General features: G+C 34.6%; 1 protein-coding gene across 1 annotated transcript in view; it reads right to left on the bottom strand.

Annotated features, from left to right (window-relative positions):
* LOC114343389 (V-type proton ATPase catalytic subunit A) overlaps nt 1-24,909 on the bottom strand; it is a 49,170-nt gene extending 24,261 nt beyond the window's left edge. Inside the window, exons 1-6 of the mRNA XM_050650410.1 lie at nt 24,771-24,909; nt 22,709-22,798; nt 15,168-15,280; nt 14,061-14,288; nt 13,838-13,975; nt 3,790-3,941 (exon numbers count right to left, since the gene is read on the bottom strand). Coding sequence (XP_050506367.1) covers nt 3,790-3,941; nt 13,838-13,975; nt 14,061-14,288; nt 15,168-15,280; nt 22,709-22,781 — 704 coding nt within the window. The 5' untranslated portion in view covers nt 22,782-22,798; nt 24,771-24,909. The remainder of the gene's footprint in view (nt 1-3,789; nt 3,942-13,837; nt 13,976-14,060; nt 14,289-15,167; nt 15,281-22,708; nt 22,799-24,770) is intronic.
* Between the last annotated feature and the right edge of the window lie 422 nt (nt 24,910-25,331).

Genomic DNA, 25,331 nt, shown 5'->3' with positions numbered 1-25,331 from the left:
AAAAAATGGTCCAGTAATGTACCCGATTTATTGAAAGGATTAGCTGTATCAGATTTAGCAATAAAACCTCTTACATTTAATGATGATATTTCGTCCAAAACACTTAAAGTATTAGGGTTGGAATGGGACGCTTCTTCGGATACATTTGCTTTTAAAGTTCAAGTTTTAGACTCTTCTTGTACAAAACGTCATCTTTTGTCCAATTTAGCAAAAATATTTGATCCTCTTGGATTTTTATCTCCAATAACATTTCTAATTAAACACCTTATTCAAAGAATATGGACTCAAAAGATTGGTTGGGATGATGCTCCATCAAAAGAAATTATCCGTTTGTGGAAAAAATACATTGATGATGTAGCATATTTGAGTAAATTAAATTTACCTCGTCGTTTATTAATTGACGATATTTTACGCTTAGAAGTTCACTGTTTTGGTGACGCTAGCGAGAAAGGTTACTGCGCTGTCTTGTACTTTCGATGCTTATCACCTTCAGGCCAACCTTTTGTTTCTTTTGTTATAGCTAAATCTAAGGTCGCACCCATTAATAAGGGACTTACTATTCCCAGATTAGAATTGTCTGCTGCGGTTTTAGTGGCTCGACTAGTCTCCTTTGTTTCTTCTGTTATTAAAGATAAAGTAGAAATCAAGGAAATATACTGTTATTCTGATTCTGCTGTTACATTACGTTGGTTACAATCTTCCCCTCATCAGTGGAAAACTTTTGTGAGCAATAGAGTAGCTTATGTGCAGGAACGAGTAACTTCTTCATGTTGGCACTATGTTCCTTCTGAAGAAAATCCTGCTGACATTGGTTCAAGGGGTTGCTTACCCTCTGAGTTAATTAACTGTTCCAAATGGTGGGCGGGGCCAACCTTCTTACAATCTGATCCGCTAACGTTCTTTGAACTTAATTCAAAGGAGTCTACTAATGTAAATTTGGAAGTGCGGACTGTCGCATTGATTGCTGAAATTCCCAATAATTTTTTAGATATTTTATTGGATCGTCATTCGTCTTTAAATAGGTGTGTTCGATGTTTGTGTTACATTATTCGTTTTTTCCATTATGTAACCAAAAACCGATATGGTAATCTGGAAATAGGTTGTTTAAGTTTATTGGAGCAACATAACTCCTTACTGGTTTTTGTTAAACGAACACAGCAGATCTTTTTTAATACTTTAATAAATTTTATCCAAGATAAACAGCTGCTTCCAAAAAATTTAAGAAAGCTTTCACCTTTTATCGATGCAAAGGGAATTCTACGTGTAGGTAGTCGCCTAGCTAATGCGCCCATTTCGTATGATCGCAAATTTCCGGCATTACTTCCTAACAGTTGTAAATTAACTGATATGATTATTGAATCTACTCATCTGCAATATCTACACGCCGGGCTTCAAACTGTTCAATACCTAATTTCTCAGCGTTTTTGGATTATATCTTCCAAACGAGCCATTCGTAGAGTACTGTCTAAATGTGTTGAATGTTTTAAGGTGAATCCTTTGTCCCCAGTTCCGTTAATGGGAAATCTACCGCTAGCTCGAATATCTCAACTAAAACCTTTCAGTAATGTTGGAGTTGATTTTGCGGGCCCTTTTCCTATAAGAGCTTCCAAACTTCGAAAGTCTCAAACTCTTAAAGCGTATTTGTCGCTTTTTATTTGTTTCTCAACAAAAGCTCTTCATTTAGAGCTCGTATCTGATTTATCCACTGACGCGTTTTTAGCTGCGTTTAAGCGATTTGTCAGTCGTAGAGGCCGATGTCAACATGTTTATAGTGACAATGGCACTAACTTTGTTGGAGCCAGAGCAGAACTTAACAGATTGGCATCACAAGCTGCTTCTCATGAATCTATTCAATGGCATCTCATTCCCCCTTCTTCTCCACACTTTGGAGGTTTATGGGAATCTAATATTAAGACGGTAAAGGGTCATTTAATTCGCACAATTGGAGAACAAGTACTAACTTTTGAAGAGTTATATACTATTTTTTCTCAAATTGAGGCCATCATGAATTCGAGGCCAATATGCCCGTTAAGTTCAGACCCAAACGATCTTAGTGCGTTAACTCCAGGACATTTTTTGACCATGGAGCCTTTGAGTGCTCCGGCCGAAGAAACGTTGCTCGATGTTCCGCACAATCGGTTGAATCGTTGGCAATTATTAAATAAGTTGCACCAACAGATTTGGGAACGGTGGTCTAAGGAGTACCTCCAAACTCTTCATCAAAGGGCTAAATGGAATTCTCCGTCTCCAAACGTCCAACTAGGTACCTTAGTGGTAATCCGTCAAAATAATATTCCCCCGCTACAATGGCCTTTGGGCCGTATAATTGAGGTTCATCCTGGATCTGATGGTATAGTTAGAGTGGCCACAGTGAAAACTAATAGTGGTATATATAAACGCTCTATAGTAAAATTATGTACTTTGCCTTTTGAGCCGTAACAATACTGCGTATTGTGGTGGGCGGTTGTGGTTCGTCCACATAAGTAGGAATAACAATTTTTAATTTTCTTGTTTTTGTAAAGAATATTTTAATTCATTTTCTTTTCAATATTATGGGACACCCCGTATATACGAGTAGGCCAATACCTAATTCAGTGAGTATGTATTAATTTTTATCATTATTTTCAAGTAAAAACCTTAAAGTTTTTTGTATGTAATTACCTGCCTACTCGCCTCATTTTAAAAAGACAATTCGCCAACCAACTCTCTTGGTTAACAGTCACTTACAATCATTCCGAAAAGTGTATAGAAACTCAATATAGTCCTCGCGAGTGATTTATACTTTATACTACTCAGCAATAGCAGTACGAAAAATAGCAGGCCTGCTCCAGCTTGTGCAACGAGAAATGACAAGGTAGGAAATATTTTTATTACAATTTACTTTAAGGTCTGGTTTTTTTACTGTTATTTTTTTTTATTCTATTTTTAAATTCACCCTATGCTAAACAGTCCACTAATAAAGCTCACTGAGTTAGTAATCTCCTCCAAGATGATTTAGGCTGTATAGAACATTGATAGTCCCCGTTCTCACATATGGTTCAGAGGCATGGGCGCTAACTAAAACAGGATTCTAACAGCTCAACCCGTGGGAATGAGAAGACGGGGTAGACCAAAGTTGAGGTGGATGGACGGGGTAACACAAGATGCCGAGAAGATCGGAGTCGGCAACTGGAAAGTGCAGGCAAGGGACAGAACAGAATGGCGTAGAACGCTTGAGAAGGTCGAGGCCCTCTAAGGGCTGTAGCACCATGATGATGATGATGATGAATTATATTGGCCAATTATATTAGTCCTCGTTACTGAATAATTGTCAAGGCTATAGCCCAAAAAAAGAATAAGAAGAAAAAGTAAGATTGAGGTTATGTTATCAAAAGGTAAACATTGTAGGTATTTAGTAAATAAAATTATAATTATTAAAATGCAATACTACAAGCAAAATACAATTAATTAAATTCACTTTTAATTTTTACAATTTATAACACAGCATTTGCGAAATACCATTTTCTTCAAGTATGTTAAGAAAGTTACAAGATTTCTCCGCTACTCGCGCACGATCGTTTCTCGTATCTCCCCCAAGTACTTGCACACAACGAATACTTACAATATTCGAATGTAGATGGAGAATGAAAATAGATAGAAGTAGTAAAACAAATTTAAATGTATATAACTGAGTCGACTTCATTAAATTTATAAGTTTTAATGTGCCATATACAATCTAATAGAAAATTGTTAAATCATAAGTTAATTAACAGATAACATTACTTTTAATTAATATTTTTGAATACTTACGGGAAAAGAGCATCAAGTACACGCTGTCCTGTAAGCAGAGGATGGTTGGCAGGTAATTTTTCACTGACTGGCCTTGCTTGACGTACAGGCCATACTTGCAACATAGTATATTTGGTACGATCACCATCAAATTCAGTTTCCAATACTACTTCCTGAACAGAAACAATAGATTTAATTTAGTTTCTATTTGGCTGTTGTACGTTACAGAATACCCAAAAATGTAGCAAATTTAAAAATGAGTAACAGTTTTAAAACAAAAGAGATAAAAATAATAATTGTGTTTAATTCCATTTATAAAACCAGTACATTACTGATCCAGAATGGAAAGAATTGCTAAGACAAATAAATAAAACAGTCAAATCCATTTGAAGTAGAATGTAAATTAAATTTGGATTAATAGAAATCATTACTATTACGGAATTTACTTCTTCTTTAAGTGCCTTCCAAATGGAGGCTGGATCACCTATCCATAGTGATGTAAGAAGAGAATATTCTCAAGAGAATATTCTCGAGAACGAGAATATTCTCGGCCAGAAAATTCTCAGCGAGAATATTCTCGGGAAGAAAATTATTTTCGAGAATTTTCTATATTGTTTTTGCCAATAATTCACCTCGTATATTTTTTGCATCTGTTACGCGATTGACTCTACTATTTTATTTATTTATATCTTTAGTCACTAAGTTTAATTTAAATAAAGGAAGACTTACTTATATTATTTTATTTACATCACTTATTTATTTTTAATGATTACAAATAACACCAACTAACACATCTAATTTATTTACAACTCAAATTTATGATTTAATTAACTAAACATAACGATAACTAATATATACATTTCATTAAATCCGAATCGAGTACAATTATATTACGCGTCGCGGCTCATTCGTTGACTGACTGGCCTGTGCTTGAATTTCAGTCCTATATATACTTCGGCAGCGTTCGCCCCGAACGCCGTGGAAAAGGAATAGCTGTTTCGCGCGTTCTCCAGTAACGACTAGATTGTTCAGTCAGGATAGGCCAATCTGTGAGCAGACTGTTATAAATAGCGTCACATTGCCCCCTCCTTAAAAGATGGTTCCTCCTGGAACCTTGTCGGGACTGGAACTGGATGCTGGTATCTGCAACTGGACCCTCTTTTACAACTCCCAGTTGTATAAAAGTGACAGGGGACGGTCTTCTCTCCGCACCAGTAACTATGCGGATTGCAACAGACTAACACCTGGACCTCGGTGTCTTGGAAAATTTCTTCTACCATATTTCGGATAACTCTCCAGTCTAATTGGCGGCATTCTAACTTTGGCATGGCTAACTTTTGCACGTCGGACTCCAACACGTGCTCTCTCAATTGAATTAATGCATCCCATACATCTTGGTAGGTAGGTTGGTCATGGACAGTGTCTTTTGTTACCAGATAGAATAGGTAACGTGATGCATCTTGGAGTTTCAATGCTTTGCCAGGAGCTGGCAGTTGGCATTGAAGTTCTGCAACTCGACCAAACTTCCTTCGGAAGGCGGATGCCAACCCTCGTGCGTCTTTGATACTGGCCGGGATAGTATGGGCCAGCGAATAGTCATCGGGAAGTGCGAGAAGATCTCGCTTTTCTTCAGTGGTAACACCATGTCTTGCTTTACCGGTACCTCCGTAGGCACCCATGAACTCTTCAAAGGTAAGGTCAGGTATTTCTCGAACTTAGTTGACTTCCACTTCTTCATCTACGTCGTGGTCTCCCTCGTACGGCGCCAACCGGTTATGGTGGACTATCATCGGCTTTCCCCTAGGAATCTTGCTTATTCGGTAGATAACGTCATTGATTTTCTTGACAATGAGGTACGAACCTTCCCAGAACTGCTGCAACTTGGGAGAACAACCTGTTCGCTTCTTTGGATTATAAAGCCAGACTTTGTCGTTCTCCTTGAAACATCCCTTCTCAGCTTGGGTATCGTATCGTTTCTTCATTCGGTCGCTAGCGATCTGAAGATTAGAACGGACCAACTCATGTATATCGTCCATTCTTCTTCGTAATTCATTCACGTAATCCTCACCAGCAACATCTTCTCCAGGTCGACATCCAAACTCTAGATCACAGGGTAGACGCATCTCACGTCCAAATAGGACTTTTGCTGGTGTTTGGCCAGTTGATTCATTAACAGCAGATCTATAGGCCATCGCGAAGAACGGAAGGTACTGGTCCCAGTCTCGTTGATGATTGGACACCATCTTTGTCAAATACTTGCCGACTGTCCTATTCATACGCTCCACCATTCCATCCGATTGCGGGTGATAGGCCGTGGTTCTTGTCTTCTTCATGCCTAGTTTATCACAGATTCCTTGAAATAGATCGCTCTCAAAGTTCCTTCCTTGGTCACTATGGATCTCCAGAGGTACTCCAAATCGGCTGATGCAGTCTTTGATTAACACATCTGCAATAGTGGCGGCCTTCTGGTCTGGAATTGCGTAGATCTCCACCCACTTCGTGAAGTAATCCATTACCACCAACATGTATTTGCATCCATTGTCACTTTCTGGAAATGGCCCGGCAATATCCAAAGCTATTCTTTCAAACGGACTTCCAACATTGTACTGTCTCATAGGAGCCTTTCTTTTCCGGTAGGGTCCGTTACTTGTAGCACAGGTAGTACATTTCTTACACCAGTCCTTCACATCGTCGGAACTATTCATCCAATAAAATCGTTCCCGAATTCTCTGAAGGGTTTTCTTTACACCAAAATGCCCTCCTGATGGACTGTCGTGTAACTGACGAAGTACTTCGGCTATTCTGCTCTTTGGAATCACCAACTGTGTTCTCCTCACTGAACCATCATCATTTTCTATTACTCGTTTGAGCAAGCTGTCTTCCAAGATAAATGAGTCCCACTGGGCCCAATACGTCTTAACTACTAAGCCTAGGCTTGATATTTCTTGCCAAGATGGTCGACGATTTTCTTCTTTCCATTTTCGAATCTTCTGTAAAACTGGATCTTTTTCTTGTTCTTCCTTGATCTTGGTAGGCGTCCACTCGTCGTTGACCACTATTGTTCTTAGTACTGCTGCTTCCTTTGACTCTGTTTTGTTGCAATGGGAACATTCTGCTGGACACGGTCTTCTAGATAGAGAATCAGCGTTCCTGTGGCTAACTCCGGCCCGATGCTCGATCTTGAAATCATATTCTTGAAGTCGTTCAATCCATCTGGCTATCTGACCCTCTGGATTCTTAAACTGCATTAACCATTTAAGGGCGGCATGGTCGGTTCGGATTAGAAACTTCCTTCCGTAGAGGTATTGATAGAAGTGTTCCACTGATTTTACTACTGCTAGAAGTTCTCTTCTCGTGACGCAATAATTTCGTTCAGGTTTTGAAAGCACTTTACTAAAATATCCAAGGACTCGTTCCTGTCCTCCTTGGATCTGCGACAGCACTCCTCCAATTCCCACATTGCTTGCATCCGTATCTAAGATGAACTCTCCTTCTGGCAGTGGATACCCTAATATTGGCGCTGTAATTAAATGCCTCTTCAAAGTTTCAAAGGCCGTTTGGCAGTCTCCATCACAGCAATAATCCCTTGCTTCCTCTGTAAGTCGCGTTAATGGCTTAGCAATATCTGCAAACTTCTTAATGAATCTCCGGTAGTAAGTACATAGTCCCAGAAAACTTCTCACTTGATGTTTATCAGTTGGTTCAGGCCATTCCTTAATGGAATCGATTTTTCCTTTATCCACGGCCACTCCTTCTTTGCTGACTATATGGCCTAAATAATTGACTTTACTTTGAAATAGCTGGCATTTCTTGGGGTTTAACATTAACTGGGCAGCTTTAAGTCGATTAAAAACGTCTTCTAAATTCTTCAGGTGGTCTTCAAACGTCTCCCCCAAAACGATTATGTCGTCTAAATACACCAGGCACGTCTTCCAAGATAACCCTCTCAACACATTTTCCATAAGCCTTTCAAATGTCGCAGGAGCATTACAGAGTCCAAACGGCATAACGTTGAATTCCCATAATCCAGATCCTGTCGTGAAGGCCGTCTTCTCCTTGTCCACTGGATCCATTTCTACCTGCCAATATCCAGACTTCAAGTCCAACGTAGAAAACAATTTACTTCCAGCCAATGTGTCCAACGTGTCGTCGATCCGAGGCAGAGGATAACTATCTTTCTTGGTAACATTATTCATCAAACGGTAGTCCACACAGAACCTCGTGGTTCCATCTTTCTTCTTGACCAGAACCACTGGAGAGACCCATGGGCTCGTAGAAGGTTCTATCACCCCGTCTTTCCTCATTTCTTGAACAATCCTTTCAGCTTCCTCTCTCTTCGCCTGTGGTAATCGTCGAGCTGTTTGACGAATTGGCCTAGCGGTACCAGTGTCAATTTTATGTTTGACAACTGTCGTTCTTCCTGTCTTTCCTCCTTTCGATACGAATATGTCACGATATTGCCGAAGAAATTCCCTTAATTTCCTTTTCTCCACTTGATTTAGAGATTGGCCTGCAACTGCAACCATTTGGTCGAACTTGTCGTTGGAATTATCTGATGTTGTTGTCTGACGGATTATGGACGTCACGGGTACACAAGTTCCTACTTTTGTCTCCTTCTTGATGGTCACTGGGTAGTCATTGACATTAATCAATCTCACGGGAATTTCTTTAGCAGAAGTAACCAATTCCTTTCCAATTATGATTCCTCGGCCAACCTCCTCGTCGTGGTTCCATGGCTCCATCATAACAGGTGTTCCTTCTTCCACAATTCCCTGTAGCCGCGCTACAATGATCGTTTCACTCCTCGCAGGCACAACTGTATCTTCTTTAATGGCTGCTAGCACAGTGCTGTCATCGTGTGGATGAAGAAATACCTCCTCGTTGCCAACTTTGATTACCCTATTCTTAAAATCCAATTGAAATCCATGCAAATTCATTACGTCCATTCCTAATATAACATCTTCTTCGATGTCTGCAACTATGACAGTATGGACGAACTTTTCTGCTCCAATCCCTAATTGTATCTGGATTTCTCCATGGGTGTTGGCGTTTTCACCTGTGGCAGTCCGCAGTCGCAACCTCGTTGGTAAGAGTTTTTTACGGCTGTTTAAAACTGACGGTCGTATAATGGTCCTGGTCGCTCCGGTATCCACCAACAATGTATACTTTTTACCATTTATTTCTCCATCCACATATACACTATCTTCACGACATTTCAAAGAAGCTATTAGTATGAGAGGGTCTTTGGAAAAGTTGCGGGTCGAAGCTGCCCCCCTAAGGCCGACCCGTTCTAGTTTTCCTGCTGGTGAGTCTCTTGACTGTTATTGTACCTAGGGTACTTACATGAACTCCGTACGTGTCCCATTTCCCCACAATTCCAGCACCTTATGGTCTTTGTTTTCTTGTAGGAAATGCCCTTTATCATATTGACAATCTGGTCCAGTTTGTCTTCATCCTCTTCCTCTTTCACAGTCCTAACTTTACTGTACCCGCCAGAGGCCTGGGTAGCTGATTCGTATTCGAGGGCGGCAGACAAGACATCAACCAGCGTCTTGTGACGAGCTAATCGCAGTGTTCTTTGCATTTCATGATCACGAAGGCCATCAATGAATGTTTGAACAGCCAACTTTTCCATCATGTCTTCGGGAGCTGTTGGATATGCATATCGTACCAACCTGGCAATATCGACCTCGTATTCTTGAAGAGCTTCATCTTTCTTTTGTCTTCGATTTTTAAACTGCGACTGATAGACATGCTCTAAATGTTCGTGTCCGTATCGCATATTCAGTCTCTTTTTAAGCTGCTCGAAGTCATCTGTCTCCCCTACGGCTATGGTCTGGAGGACATCCAAAGCGTCGCCTCGAAGAGCAATAGTGAGGTTTACAGCTTTTTCTTTTTCGGACCATCCGTTCGCTCTGGCCGCCGATTCGAACTGTTTCATGTAGTTGTTCCATGATGACTTTCCGTCGAAATTTGGCACCTTAACACGAGCAAGACTCACATTCCCTTCAACTATCGACTGTGGCTCCAATTTGTATTTGGTTTCATCATTTTTAATGTCTGTTAAGATGGGTTCCATACCTTTGTCTACTTTTTCCGTTTCCTGCATTTTCTTTTCTATTTCCTTGATCTTTTCTTCAAAAGTAGATTTTATGGACGATATCTTGTCGTCAAAATCCGAAGTGACTTTAGAGATCTCGTTAGTCATTTTGCTGTCAAGGGATGAAATATCACCCGAAACTTTCGAAATTTCACTAGAAACTTTGTTCTCTAACGATATAATGTCTGTCGAAACTTTCAAAACATCCGAGGAAACTTGCGAGATTTCACTAGAAACTTTTTTTTCTAACAATGTAATGTCTGTCGATACTTGGGAGATTTCACTAGAAACTTTGTTCTCTAACGATGTAATGTCTGTCGAAACTTGGGAGATTTCACTAGAAACTTTGTTCTCTAACAATGTAATGTCTGTCGAAACCTTCGAAATCGACGAGATCACAGCAGCATGCTTGTCTTCAAACAAATAGGTTTCTGGATCTTTACCCTCTTCCTGAAGAGCGTTCTTTAGACGTTCGACCAGATCAGCCTTCTTCCCAGTAGCACTCAGATCCCTTTCTTCCAATTCAAGTCTCAGGTCTGCAATTTTTAGCTTACACAAGGTAGACATGATCACACACTTTATTTATTACGATTTATATTTTATTTATTTTTAAAGGTTCCACACTCTATTTAAACCGAAAATTTACGTTGATATTTATTTCAAGTATCCTCACTTCTGCACCATTTTGTTACGCGATTGACTCTACTATTTTATTTATTTATATCTTTAGTCACTAAGTTTAATTTAAATAAAGGAAGACTTACTTATATTATTTTATTTACATCACTTATTTATTTTTAATGATACAAATAACACCAACTAACACATCTAATTTATTTACAACTCAAATTTATGATTTAATTAACTAAACATAACGATAACTAATATATACATTTCATTAAATCCGAATCGAGTACAATTATATTACGCGTCGCGGCTCATTCGTTGACTGACTGGCCTGTGCTTGAATTTCAGTCCTATATATACTTCGGCAGTGTTCGCCCCGAACGCCGTGGAAAAGGAATAGCTGTTTCGCGCGTTCTCCAGTAACGACTAGATTGTTCAGTCAGGATAGGCCAATCTGTGAGCAGACTGTTATAAATAGCGTCACACATCCTTAACATTATTATTATTGAACCTCAAACACCTACTTGTCGCTCCGCTCATGAAATGCTTTTTCGCTTTCACGCGATTTTAGATCAAATCCCCGAAAATCTAAGTAAGCGGGGCTGGGGAATCCCATGAACCACTAGCTAGGGTGTTTACAGTGTCAGTATTTATTATTTTGGTGCTACATTAACGTGCAAATATTTAGAATGGATATAAGTAAAGCATAATTTACTAAAAAACCTAAAACGCTCACTATACTACTCGCGAAGTCGATCGAAGTTCAGCGAGTACGAGAGTGTAGACAGGTTGTTTATGCGACTTCGCTGCGCCTCGGCCTACTTCTATTCTGTGGCGGTTTTTGCGACCAAGTCAAAGGAACCGAAGTCCTTATCGCCCGGCGTGAATGTGTTCCTCACGAAGTAGAACGAGTGTGTAGTGACGGGTACTTCGGAGAACTTTCCCGAAGTAACTTCGCGAGAGTGTGGTGCTCGCTTTAAAAGAAATATATGGAATTACCGTAAAATTAAAAGTGTACAAGGTAAAACAAGTACTTTTGCAAATTTTGACAATATTGATAGTCAATACTTGAAAAATGCAACAAGAATGACAAAACATTTAGTAAAATGTGTTAAATGTCCAGTGAGAGCGAGACAATTATTTGAAAAGGACCAACAGAAACATTCATCAACTGCTTTTCAGCCAACACAGTTGTTAGATTCGTCCAATGACGGTAAGCATGCCTTCATCCAGTTCATCGACTGAAAGAAGTTTCAGTACTTATGGTTTTATCCACTCCTCTAAAAGAAACCGGCTTAATGGTGAACGGGCTGACAAGGTAACTTTTATTGCTCACAATTTAAAATTGTTAGATGTAGGCCAATCCGTGACTGAGCTGACGACTAGTGAAAAACAAAATCCCACAACTTCTCATCAGTACATTGAAATGCAGAATGTAGATGACCAGGATGAGTTAATGATAAAAATAGATTCTGAATCTGAGGCCTCATCTTTTTCAGATAGCTCACCACATCCAGTATTTGCTGTTAAGAAAATTTCATTTTTTTTTTGTCAAATAAATTTTGTTTTCTGTTGTTTTTTTATTTTCTAATACACAGTGAGCACGTAAAGGTTGGAATAAATTCATTTTCTCGAGAATGGACGATTTTGATAAAAAATCCTGAAACAGGTCAATTTTTATTTTCAAATTGCGACTTTTTGACATATATATCATACTAGTGACGTCACCCATCTGGACGTGATGACGTCATCTATAATTTTTTTAAATGAGAATAGGGGTAGTGTGATAGCTCATTTGAAAGGTAATTCAATTCTATATTCAGTAATATAAACATTAACATAATTATTTATACAGGGTGTCGAAAAAAAAATTTTTTTGAATTAAATTTATTGACAAAAAGAATAATGTGTGTAATATATTCAACTCACAATACATTTTAGTGCTATCAGAAAAACGGGAAATAATGTTTATTTGACAAATAAATATTGTTTTTTGCATAAATTCAATATTAAAGCCACCACCCACCTTCCTCTTGAAAGTTTGAACATTTAATTTAAGCGAAAAGCAATGATTATTTTCCAAATAAACATTTTTTTCTGTTTTCTGAGAGCAGTAAAATGTATTTTGAACTAAATAAATTACATTCATTCTTCTTTTTATGTCAATAAATTTAATTCAAAACAATTTTTTTTTGATACCCTGTATAAATAATTATGTAAATGTTTATATTACTGAATATAGAATTAGAATTAGACCTTTCAAATGAGCTATCACACGACCCCTATTCCCATTTAAAAAAATCATCGATGACGTCATCACGCCCTGATGGGTGACGTCACTAGTATGATATATATGCCAAAAAGTCGTAATTTAAAAATAAAAATTGACCTGTTTCGGGATTTTTTTCCAAAATCGTCCATTCTCGAGAAAATGAATTTATTCCAACCTTTACGTGCTCACTGTATAAAGAACACTGTTGTTTTGTCTCATAATTTTGTATATAATTTAATGATTTTTAATACCCTATTTCATCTTTAACAATATCCATAAGCGCGTCATAAGGTTCATTCTCAGAAAATTCTCCATATCGAGAATATTCTCCGATTTTTCATTCTCGAGAATTTTCCAACACTACCTATCCATCATCACTATCTTTACTCTATCTAACGCTGCTCTGAAGAGTTCTGTAACATTGTATTTAAACCAGTCCCTTAAATTCTTCATCCAGGACACTCTCCTTCATCCTATACTCCTTCCTCCTCTTATCTTTCCCTGTATTATCAGTCTTAGCAGTTCATATCGCTGTCCCCTCATTATGTGTTCCAGATATTGTAACTTTCTTAATTTTATTGTGTTTATTATTTTGTATTCTTTACCCATTTCTCCCAATACTTCCGTGTTAGCTTTCTTCTGCGTCCATGCTATTCTAAGCATCCTCCTGTAACATCACATTTCAAAGGACTGTAACTTATTTGTGTGTTCTTGCTTCAATGTCCAGCTTTTAAGTCCATATTGCAGTATCGAAAACATGTAGCATCTCAAAGCTCTTACTCTCAGTTCTAATCTTCTAAAGGCCTCCAAACAAATTTTCCAAAGTTGTGGCAATAGATAGGAATAAGGAAATCATATCAGTTAAGGAATCTCTGACAACTTTTTAAAAGTAATTTATACAGATGTATAAGATATTCTTAAATAATATAATAATGCTAATTATGATCATACAAATAAAGTTTGCAAAAAAAAACAAGTGTTGGTGATACATAATAAAACAAAAAACTGACGATGTTATCTCTCAAATTTCAAACCCATCAAATAATTGAAGCATAACGTTAAATACTTACATCAACAGTGTAGTTTCCTGGTTCTGCAATGTAGGTTACAGTACCCTTAGCTCTAGGAGGCAGAATCATTTTGTGTTTGACAAGGGTGTTTTCATGAACTAGACCATATATATCACCTCCAGTTAAGTGAGATCCCAACTAATAACAAGAAAATACAGAATAGCATTTTTTATTATAAAAGTAAATAATCAAAACAATCATAAAGTTAGAAGAAATTATATACCTTGATGTTGATTGGGTTGAAGTCCCATTTTGCTGTTCTCGATAAAGAAGGTACATTAATACCCTTGGGGATGTAAATACTATCAGTAGCGTCACAAATGTCTTTCAATGGACGTTGGATACCATCAAAAATGGAACCCATAATACCAGGTCCAAGTTCTACTGAAAGTGGTTTACCAGTTCTTAATACTGGATCACCAACAGTTACACCTGATGTTTCTTCGTATACCTAGAAGAAATTTTAAGTACATAGTTTATTAATATGAAACATATTTAATGAAAGCTAAAATAATCCTAAATTATACTCTCTTTGTGGTTTAAGGACCAAATGACAGACTCTTACGACTTGTGGTCAATGACAGACTTCTACAGCACAATGCAGAACGCCAGCTAATAAAGCTTTTTCAAGTTTTCAAGTTCTATTCTTGTCGAAATTTTCTCATCACTTTCAACCCTGCAGTCAATCCAGCTACCCAGATATCTAAAGTGTTCCACCCTTTCCAGGATTTTGTAATCTAATTTTAGTATCAAGTCTTCGATAATAATTTTTCTGACTACCATCCATTCTGTTTGCTTGTTTTCAAGAGTATAGACCATTACAAAAAAAACAAGAACAAACTTAAATTCAAAGATAGTCTTATTTATTTGGAACATACACTAGGGATAAAAAGTATAAAATGAAACTAAGCCCAGTAAAACGAAATAAAAGTGAACGGAATGAACTATTGTGAAAATATGGTTAAGATATGCATGAGGGTTAATAAGTGATGAGTGTAAGTGCATAAGAAAAGGCTACACATTACGGTGATAAAAGATCAACTGCAAATATTAATCCAGTATATAACATAAATGGGTAGAAAACAATTGAATGGAAACAAAATTGCATAGATATGAATAAATAAGGATAAATAAGTTAGTAGGGTCTCATAATGGTAAAAAGGCAGAATAGGAACATAATCGTCAATTCAAAAATAAAATACAAAACGTATGCCAAATCTCGTTGAATTAAAATGTATTAATAATGATGACAATATTTTTACTTTGTTTATTATTACTTATTTTTTACAACTTTCAAATTATTTTAATGAAATTATTATTAGTAAATTACCTGAATAGTAGCCATGTCACCTTCCAATCTAATGATTTCTCCTACCAGCTCATAGTATCCGACACGTACCAGTTCGTACATAGCAGAACCAGACATTTTCTCAGCAGTAACGACTAAAAAGAAATTATAAAAGTGAAAAAGTGTAACAATATGTGAATGACATTTTAGTATTATGTTTATACAGGATTGAGCCATAATTGTTAGTGTAATAAAAATTACATTTCTTAATTAAATACTGTTTGTTGTTTCGATTTTCGGAGTTGGTATCAAAACATTAAACAGTATTTAATCAAGAAATGTAATTAACTAAGTAAGTACACAATTAAATGTAAGTACACAACTACAATATATAAAAAAAATTGGCTGACAGAGGATATGGCAGAAGCATGATTAGTAAATAATACTGAATCTGAAGAATACAATTGTTCCACTGTGAGATATCCCCTAATTGGTTACAAATAAATAAAACAGAATTGACTGTCTAAAAGGAGAATCTCTAAGGACAATAGTACAAAATAAATGATCATAAAAAATTTCCTACTATCATCTACTCATGAACAAACTTGCTCAAATGTCACATTCTTGAAATGATCAAAACTTTAACCTTAAACTGATATACTACATACTAATGCTTAATGCCGGATTTACACTCAGCCTTTGCAACTGGTCCTGCCGCTGCCGGAAATATTGCTCGAAATACAATATCGACGTGAGTGAAGTGTTCACATCAGTCCTCACCAATGTCCTCACAACTCATTTATGAACGACTCTCAAGGATGGAATGTGACGACAGCATCGTCTTGCTCATCTACTCACTTGTGGCTGAATGTGAACTGACACTCGCGCTGCCTGTCCTTTGACTTCTGTCTTGAAAGACTTTTGAGGGAGCACCGAGCAATTGCAGCAGCATGAGCAGTGTCAGCGTAAGTGACCTATTTACACACTAATGCTGCCCACTTCCCTACTGAACTCCCTGTCCAAATGGACTGAGTTAGATGATTGTATAAAAATAATGGAAGTTTGCCAAACAAAAACAAATTCAGAATTTCATTCTATTCATATTATCTATTGAGTTTTATAGCACTGATGAGTTAGAAAAACAAATATAAAATATGGGAAACATATGAAATGTTGATGAAACATGTGAAAAAAATATCCATTTTACAGCTTTAAGAAAACAAATAATTATGAGGATGAAAACAACTATGCTGAAATATATAGAAAAAAAAAGTTAACTTGTTCAGCAATGTTTTAGGAATATATTACTGAAACAGAAGACATCTATTATAGATGATATACCAGGTGGTGAATCGTCAAACGGGCCATAGGAAAATCAATGGGAAATTCTAAACTATTGAATTCCTTTTTTAACTATTTATAATGGGAAATAAGCCACAATATTATTAAAAAATGATTTTTATTAACGTTTCGACACCCAAATCAGTGAATTCCTGCTTCCCTTATAGTCCAGGGCGCATCTGTTTTGAGATGGACGTTGAGAGGTGACTCAAACTTTTTGCAGAAATTGCTTGAAAATAACTCAAATAATAATATTTGAGTTATCCTCCACTCAAAATGGTCCGGAACATTGTTTAAATAATCAAAAGGTCAAAATATGAAGGAAAAATTCGTTTTTTTTTATTGGTTTTTTTATTATAACTTTAAAACTGTTCATTTCTGAGAAAAGTTGTACTGACATAGAAGTTGCGTAATTAAATTTCCTACAATATAGAATTGGTTAAAAATTTAACAAACAGTCACCCTTGTTGCAAAATAGCAATAATTGCGAAAAAAGACCATAAAAAAACAAGTATTCGCATTTTACGTTTTTCAACCATTTATTCTAAACTTAGTACCTTCATATTTTACCCAGAAAAACTTTATGATATAGTAAAACAACACTGTAAATTTCATTAAGATCGGTTTAACAGATTTTGCAAAATAAATTTTGCAATCCAGCTTTCGCAAAAAAAATTCATTTTTTTTTAAATGTTGCAGGACTGAAAATAAAGCAGATAACAAGTTGATTTTTTTTGCTTATAGAAGTGTACTGTACCTTTCTTTAGCAATTTGCAAAATTAAAATCGATTAATTACTACGGCGTCAGGAAATTTTTTAAATAAAGGGACAGGACAGCGGTGTTTGATTCACACAAGTTAATTTCCACCAAAATGTCTTCCAATCTTTATCTAATATATTATTTTCTTACTCTATATTTTGTTGTATTTTAATATTTTAATTCCACAAAAATCAAAATAATTTTATTATTGTTTGTGAAATATTGTTTAAACAATTGCATATGTTTAAAAATAATAAACTTTTACTCTCTAAGTTAAAATATATGAATAAAGAAAGTTTTTGCTAAAAAAAGTGTTATTTCAAAGGATAGAGTATGTGTTTTTATTTTGCAATAAACAAATTTAATCAATTATATCGAAATGTAATAAAAATTAAAATGTATCAATCATTATCAAAGGTTATTGGAATGCCCAATCAGAGCAAACTATCCGCTGTCCTGCATGTAGCACCAATAATTATTGTTTATTTAAAAAAATTCCTGACGCCGTGGTAATTAATCGATTTTAATTTTGCAAATGAAAGGTACAGTACACTTCTATATGCAAAAAAAAATTTCAACTTGCTATCTGCTTTATTTTCAGTCCAGTAACATTTTGAAAAAAATGAATTTTTTTTGCGAAAGCTGGATTGCAAAATTTATTTTGCAAAATCTATTGAACCGATCTTAATGAAATTTACAGTGTTGTTTTACTATATCATAAAGTTTTTCTGGGTGAAATATGAAGGTCCTAAGTGTAGCATAAATGGTTGAAAAACGTAAAATGCGAATACTTATTTTTGTATGGTTTTTTCGCAATTATGGCTATTTTGCAACAAGGGTGACTATTTTTTAACTTTTCAACCAATTATATATTGTAGGAAATTTAATTATGCAACTTTTATGTCAGTACAACTTTTCTCGGAAATGAATACTTTTAAAGTTATAATCAAAAAACAAAGAAAAAAATCGAATTTTTCCTTTATTTTTTGACATTTTGATTATTTAAACAATGTTCCGGACCTTTTTGAGAGGGAGGATAACTCAAATATTATTATTTGAGATATTTTCAAGCAATTTCTGCAAAAAAAATTGAGTCACCTGTCAACGTCCAAATGTACTAATATTTTTACAGATGCGCCCTAGTCTATTATTATTTTACATCAAAAGTCATGAGAAACTATATGTAGAGGACTGAAATCTGTATTAAAAACAAATGTTAAAATTGTTCAACAAATTAAACGCATTCCAAAATTTTGCAAAAATACAATACATTTTCCAGAGTATTATTAGTCTAATCGTTAGATATTTGTCCTCCAAAAATCAACTGAGAATGTTAATTTTGGGACAACGGCAAAAGAAAAATGGCGCGATTTTTGCCATTTTTTAAATTCTGCTAGTTCGTTATTGGACTAATAATACTCTGGCAAATGTATTATATGTTTGCAAAATTTTGGAATGTGTTTAATTCATAGAACAAATCTAACATTTGTTTTTAATAGAGATTTCAATTGTCTACAAATTGTTGCTTATGACTTTTGATGTAAAATAATATAATTAGAGAAGCAGGAAATCAACAATTTAGAATTTCCCATTTATGCCCGATTTCACCAGATACCTAAATATTTAAGAATTACCTAAGTGGGTTTAGGTACTTCCTAACTCTAAAACGGATTTCACCATACGATAAGAATTGCCTAAACCGCTTAGGCATTACCTTATGGTAGGATACGTTTTTCGATCTCCCTAAACTTTAGGTATTACTTTTGGTTGACATAGTATGGTATAGTTAAACCAAAACCCAGACATCCAAAGTGAAAGTTATCCTCCAACACCAAATTGTTCTATATAGTCCATATAATTTTCAGAAAAAAGTCACACCATTTTGAGCGTCGGGTTTGGGGGGTAGAGGGGGGAGAAATCTGTAAATTCGTAGTTTTTTACGTTTTTCGTCAATATTTCTAAAACTATGCGGTTTAGCATGAACAACCTTGTATACAAAATTGTTCTACATTAAAATTTAAATAAAAAAGGTCCTATGCATAACCATTCTAAAATGAGCGGTTCCAAAGTTAGGGAGGTAGTATAGTGTAGTTGGTCCAAAAAAAGGCCTAACCCAGACATCCAAAGTAAAAGTTTTCCTTCAACACCAAATTGTTCTATATGGTCCACATATTGTTTAGTAAAAAGTTACACCATTTTGAGCGTCCGGTTTGAGGGGGGGAGATGAGGGAGAAGTCGGTCAATTAGTAGTTTCTTTAAGTTTTTCGTCAATAGTTCTAAAACTATGCTTTAGCGTAAAGAATGTTCTATAGAAAAATATTCTACATAAAATTTATAACAAAAAAGGTTATATACATAATTGTTTTAAAATTAACGGTTCCAGAGTTACGGAGGGTGAAATGTGGAGGTTTTCAATACTTTTTATATTTGCCGATTTCTCCCCCCTCTCCCTTCCAAACCCGACGCTCAAAATGGTGTGACTTTTTTCTGAACATTATGTGGACCATATAGAACAATTTGGTGTTGGAGGATAACTTTCACTTTGGATGTCTGGGTTTTTGGTATAGTTATACCATATACTGCCCAAAAAATATAAAAAGTATCGAAAACCTCGACTTTTCACCCTCCGTAACTCTGGAACCGTTGATGTTATAACAATTATGTATACAAGATTTCTGTCTTAGATTTCATGTAGAACATTTTTGTATATAACATTGTTTACGCTAAAGCATAGTTTTAGAATTATTGACGAAAAACGTAAAAAAACTACTAATTTACTGAATTCTCCCCCATCTGCCCCCCAAACCGGACGCTCAAAATGGTGTAACTTTTTACTGAACAATATGTGGACCATACAGAACAATTTGGTGTTGGAGGAAAACTTTTACTTTGGATGTTTGGGTTAGGCCTTTTTTTGGACCAGCTATACTATACTACCTCCGTAACTTTGGAACCATGCATTTTAGAAAGATTATGTATAGGGCCTTTTGTATTTCAAATTTAATGTAGAACAATTTTGTATAGAGGGTTTTTCATGCTCAACCGCATAGTTTTAGAAATATTGACGAAAAACCTAAAAAACTACGAATTTACCGATTTCTCCCCCCTCTCCCACCCAAACCCGACACTCAAAATGGTGTGACTTTTTTTCTGGACATTGTGTGGACCATATAGAACAAATTGGTGTTGAAGGATAACTTTCACTTTGGATGTCTGGGGTATGCCATCTTTTGGATCAACTATACTATACTAACAGTCAGATTATTTTTTTATAATTTTGACTAATGTACTTGTGACGTTTGTCAATAATTTGCTTTTTACCTTAATTTTTCTGTTATTCTGTAATATTAGGTATTGGGACCGTGCAAGTTCAGCAAAGCGACCTCTATTTCTACGCTATGTACTTTTATTCGCACTTTTAATTATATTGGTCAATTATATTAGTCCTGGTTGCTGGATAATTGTCAAGGCCATAGTCCAAAAAAATAATAAGAAAAAATAAGATGCAGGTTATGTTATGCAAACGTAAACAATTGTATGTAGTAAATAAAATTAGTTATTAAAATGCAGTACTGCAAGCAAAATACAATTAATTAAATTTACCTTTATATAATAATTGCATATCATATCAATATTGTGGAGCAATATATAATTTTTCTGCTTCAATGACAGAAGGTATGAAATATATGTCAATTTGACAATTTCAATTGACAATATGAATTATTTAAGATAGTTGCAATATTTCTCCGCGACTCGCTCACAGTCGTTTCTTGTTTCCCTTCCAAGTACTTGCACACCGCCAATATTAGTTGTAACTGTGTATTTTCTTTTATATTAATAATATATTATGTGTTGGAAAATATAGAAAATCATAATATATAGAAAAAAAAAGTTTTTTACAGGCCTATTGACAAAATTATGTAGTCTACCTACTACCTAACAAACTAGTGTTGTGTTTCAAAAACACATTCATGATATCACTAAAAGTGTGTCATTAAAAATTAATAATAAAAGAAACAATGTTCAACATATTATTTATTTTAAAATGATTTCATTAATGACAATTCAACTAACTTTAATTTTTCGTCATACCTATGTGAAATTTACAACTTACAACTCTTTTCTTTTCCTCCATTTCCCTGTACAAATAACATACAAAACTTAACAAACTTAATTCACAAATAACTAACTACTAAATAAAATAACTAAACAGTACAAAACTGAATAAAACCAACTTGGCAAACAAACAATAATGACAAATAATCCAAAAAGTAATGTAATGTCATCTGATTCTTCTTTTTATTTATCAAAAATAGTTCAAACGTACCTGAATTAATACCTAGCAAAGAATTTCCTAGATAAGCAGTTCTTTTAGTTGTGAAACGCTATTGTTCTTAAGTATAGACTTAGGAAGTGCCTATCGATAAAAATTACTTAATAAGGCAACTGTTTAGGTATCGTTGGTGAAATCGGGGGTGAGTTTCCTAAGGCCCGTTTGATGATTCAGCACCCAGTATATGATTTCTATAGAATTCCAGAAATTGAAATGGAATTATATTATATCGACAGTTGAAAGGTAAAAGGTTGTAACCCACAAATCAACTTTTTTCAGGAAGTAGAAAAAAGGCTCCATTTAAGTAATTTTATGAAGAATTAACCTAGTAATTACTTAAATGGAACGTTTTTTCTACTTGCTGAAAAAAGTTGAGTTGTGCGATACAACCTTTTACCTGTCAACCGTCGATTTGTATCCTAATTATCAAATTATTTTGTGTTTCTATAAAAAAAGTATGTTTAATAAGAATGCTATACATTTTATTCAAAATTATATTTTTAAGTTGCTATTAATTAAAGTGCAGTTACATCTCTTTCTACACTTCTTCTTTAAGTTCTGTCTCCCAATTAGAGGTTGGATATCATCAACACTATCTTACATCTATCTACGGCTGCTCTGAAGAGTCTTATTAAACCAGATCCTTAAATTCTTCAACCAAGACATTCTCCTTCTTCCTATACTCCTTCCTCTTCTTATCTTTCCCTGTATTATCAGTCTTGGCAGTTCCTATTGCTGTCCCCTCATTACGTATCCCAGATATTGTAACTTTCTTATTTTTATTGTGTTTATTACTTCGTATTCTTTGTCCATTTCTAGCAATTTCTACACAAAGCTCAGTAATTGAATTGATTTGTTGAAAGCGGGTAGGTAAGTGCCATTTTCTACTTTTCGAGTTACAGTAAAAAACCCTTCTCTCTTTCTTTATCTGAGTAATTTGGTGTTGAAAAAAAGCCAGCACTGATACACTACATGGATATAGTTTATATTGACAAACTACATTTAACACCAAATGACTTGCATATGCATATAAAGAGAGAAGTGTTTTCTACAATAACTCAAAAAGTTGAAAATGGTGCTTACCCCCTTTCAACAATAATCGATTCAATTATACATATAAAAAAATTAATTACAAATAACCTTACATACCTGGACCTGAGACAGCATGGACATAACCATACTGCCCTTCCTTCTCTTCATCTCCGATCCTTACTTTCGACATATTTGTGGATGGATGTTCTGAAAAAATATACATTTTAAATTAACATATCTTAACAAAATCCTAATGGTAAAATTTAAATTAAATATAATAGCCATAGTGACTTCTTTCTTGCTAGCGTGAAATAGATTTCAAAAGTATCTGATATACACTTGCATGAAAATAAACTGTTTTGTTTGTAAAATGTGGTTAAATAATTATATAGAGGAATTATGTAGAAACAAAATAACAAAAAGTAGATTGCATATCAAGGATTAGGTTCTTACATTTCCTGAACATTTTGTATCAAATGACATTCTTCTTTTCCCTAGAGACCTTTCAGACTAAACATTGAAATAATTGCCTTGACAATAATAATTGAATGCTATGCTGGAACAATGTTGTTACCGCCAATAGTTTTATGTGTGGGTTTTCCATGAAACAACTTTCTGTATGCGCAAAATAATGTACTGCTAACTGTGAGGAATATTACGAGACTTTATGTATCCTATAGTCATGATATTAGGCTCATAAAGGTTCCTTTTTTCTTCAAGTTGTCAACAAAATCTGATTTGGTGTTTACAACGTTGTTCCAGCATAGCATTCAATTATATGATTACTGATAACTTTGGTAGGAGTATTTATTCCACAATTCCCACAAAAATAACAGCAAGATCTATACATGGATTTGTGTTAGAAGAATAGAAATATAATGTACAAATACATGTGGAAAATGTCTACTTTTATAAGAGTCTAAAAATGTTCATTCATATTACACATTTTAGACAAACTAAGATTGCAATATGAAGAAAAACAGGAATATTTTAAAATAACATTATCATATAGCAGTTTTGGCCTAAATAGTATCTTAAGGTATCATTAGAGTGATCTGTAAATTAATGAAATACATCATTAGCCAAAATGTTACCATATCTAGATCATGTGACCAGAGGCGAAAAGTATATTATTACAAACAGGAAACAAGAGAAGGTCCAATTTCTTAAAATTTATTATGATATGTATAGAAATCTATTGTAGATGTCCTGGATATTACTTATTACAAAAAATAAACACATAAATGTGTTAATATAATTGGGTGTAGGAATAGATAATAGTTTTTCTATTATGAATCTAAGGATCTTGTGAGTTTATAAGTGTTTTAAAATAAGGGCTATGAAATTTAAAGTATAATTTTAAAAGCAAATAGCTTCTGCAATGGTTTTTAAAGTTAGTAAAATATTAAAAATATAGGTAGGTAGTCAATTGACGTTCTTTCGATATTCCTTACCTTCCTTCAATATTCCTTACTCTTACCTTCCTTCAATATTCCTTTCTTTCTTTACCAATAAATGTTGGTATTAAACTGTTAAATGTAACTTTTGATAATGATTATTTAAAGATAGTTCCTTAATTGTTAAGTTTCCCTAATGTTCTCAAAACAATAAGTAATAAATTACTAGTTCTAGTGCAAAATTTTACTGTTTTTTTGGATATTAATAGGGTGGAAAAGTAGTTTCTTTAAAAATCGATTTTTTGGCTGTTGGCTAATTATTTCCTTTAAAAATTTTAATAATAAAAAAGTCACGTGAGAAAACCCTAAATATTAGTTCGTATCACTATTTTAAGTAAGCATATTATCGTCCTCTACTTTTTACTTAATACAATAGGTTTGACATCACGTGCCGCTTATCTACAATTGTGAACCGAAGTACAGATTTTAATAGACTACGCCTTTTAATTAGAATTACTGCTTGAAATTACTGTAAAAAAATATACGGAAGAATTTTGCACATTTGAAAACTTATCACATGTCCTAAAAACAAAGTAATATGTTGGTATCTTCCTAACACATTTAAGTTCAAAGTAGTGTTTAAATATCACATAATAATCAATATAACGAGCACAATTTTCTATTTTCATTTTAACCTCTTATAGAACAATCAACTGGCAAAGGTATTTTGTTTAGATACAGTAAATTTTCGACCAAATAATTAGTAAAATTACAAAACTTACATGTTTCTCTTGGAACCTCACCCACTCAACTATCGCGATTATGGACGAGTTTTCCCAAACTGAACAACTTGTCATAAGATAAGTCAGCTGACTGACAAATAATGGTAAATTGATCAGATAAAGAACCATTGCATAATAAAATAAAGATAATCTAATATTATTAAAATAATTAGTTTGAATAGTGTCTCAAATTATTACATTTTTTTAACAAATATGAGTAAAAGTTGAGTTTTTAATAATAATATACAATTTATTTTTGAAATATTTAATCCTAATTTGATCATTGTTGTGCATGTCACTCTGAGTAAATACAATTTTGCTATCTCTTACTACATCAATAGTAATAAAAAGATAGTCTATGAAAATCCTGTCAAAGTGTAAACTAAACCGCTGTGTCTAGGTACACGCTAACGTGTACGCAAATAAAAAAAGTTAGGTACACGCTTAAACGTCATCAAGTCAGTGACGTCATTATTTAGCGTGTACTATGACTGGGTTTTTTTACACGCTAATTTGAGCTGCGTGTATGCTGTGGTATTAAGTATCTGTAAGTATCGCGAG

This window comes from Diabrotica virgifera, chromosome 5 (assembly GCF_917563875.1).
Source record: "Diabrotica virgifera virgifera chromosome 5, PGI_DIABVI_V3a".
NCBI classification, from domain to species: domain Eukaryota; kingdom Metazoa; phylum Arthropoda; class Insecta; order Coleoptera; family Chrysomelidae; genus Diabrotica; species Diabrotica virgifera.
Note: the sequence above shows the minus strand (reverse complement) of the source record. Positions and strands in the feature narration are given on the sequence as shown.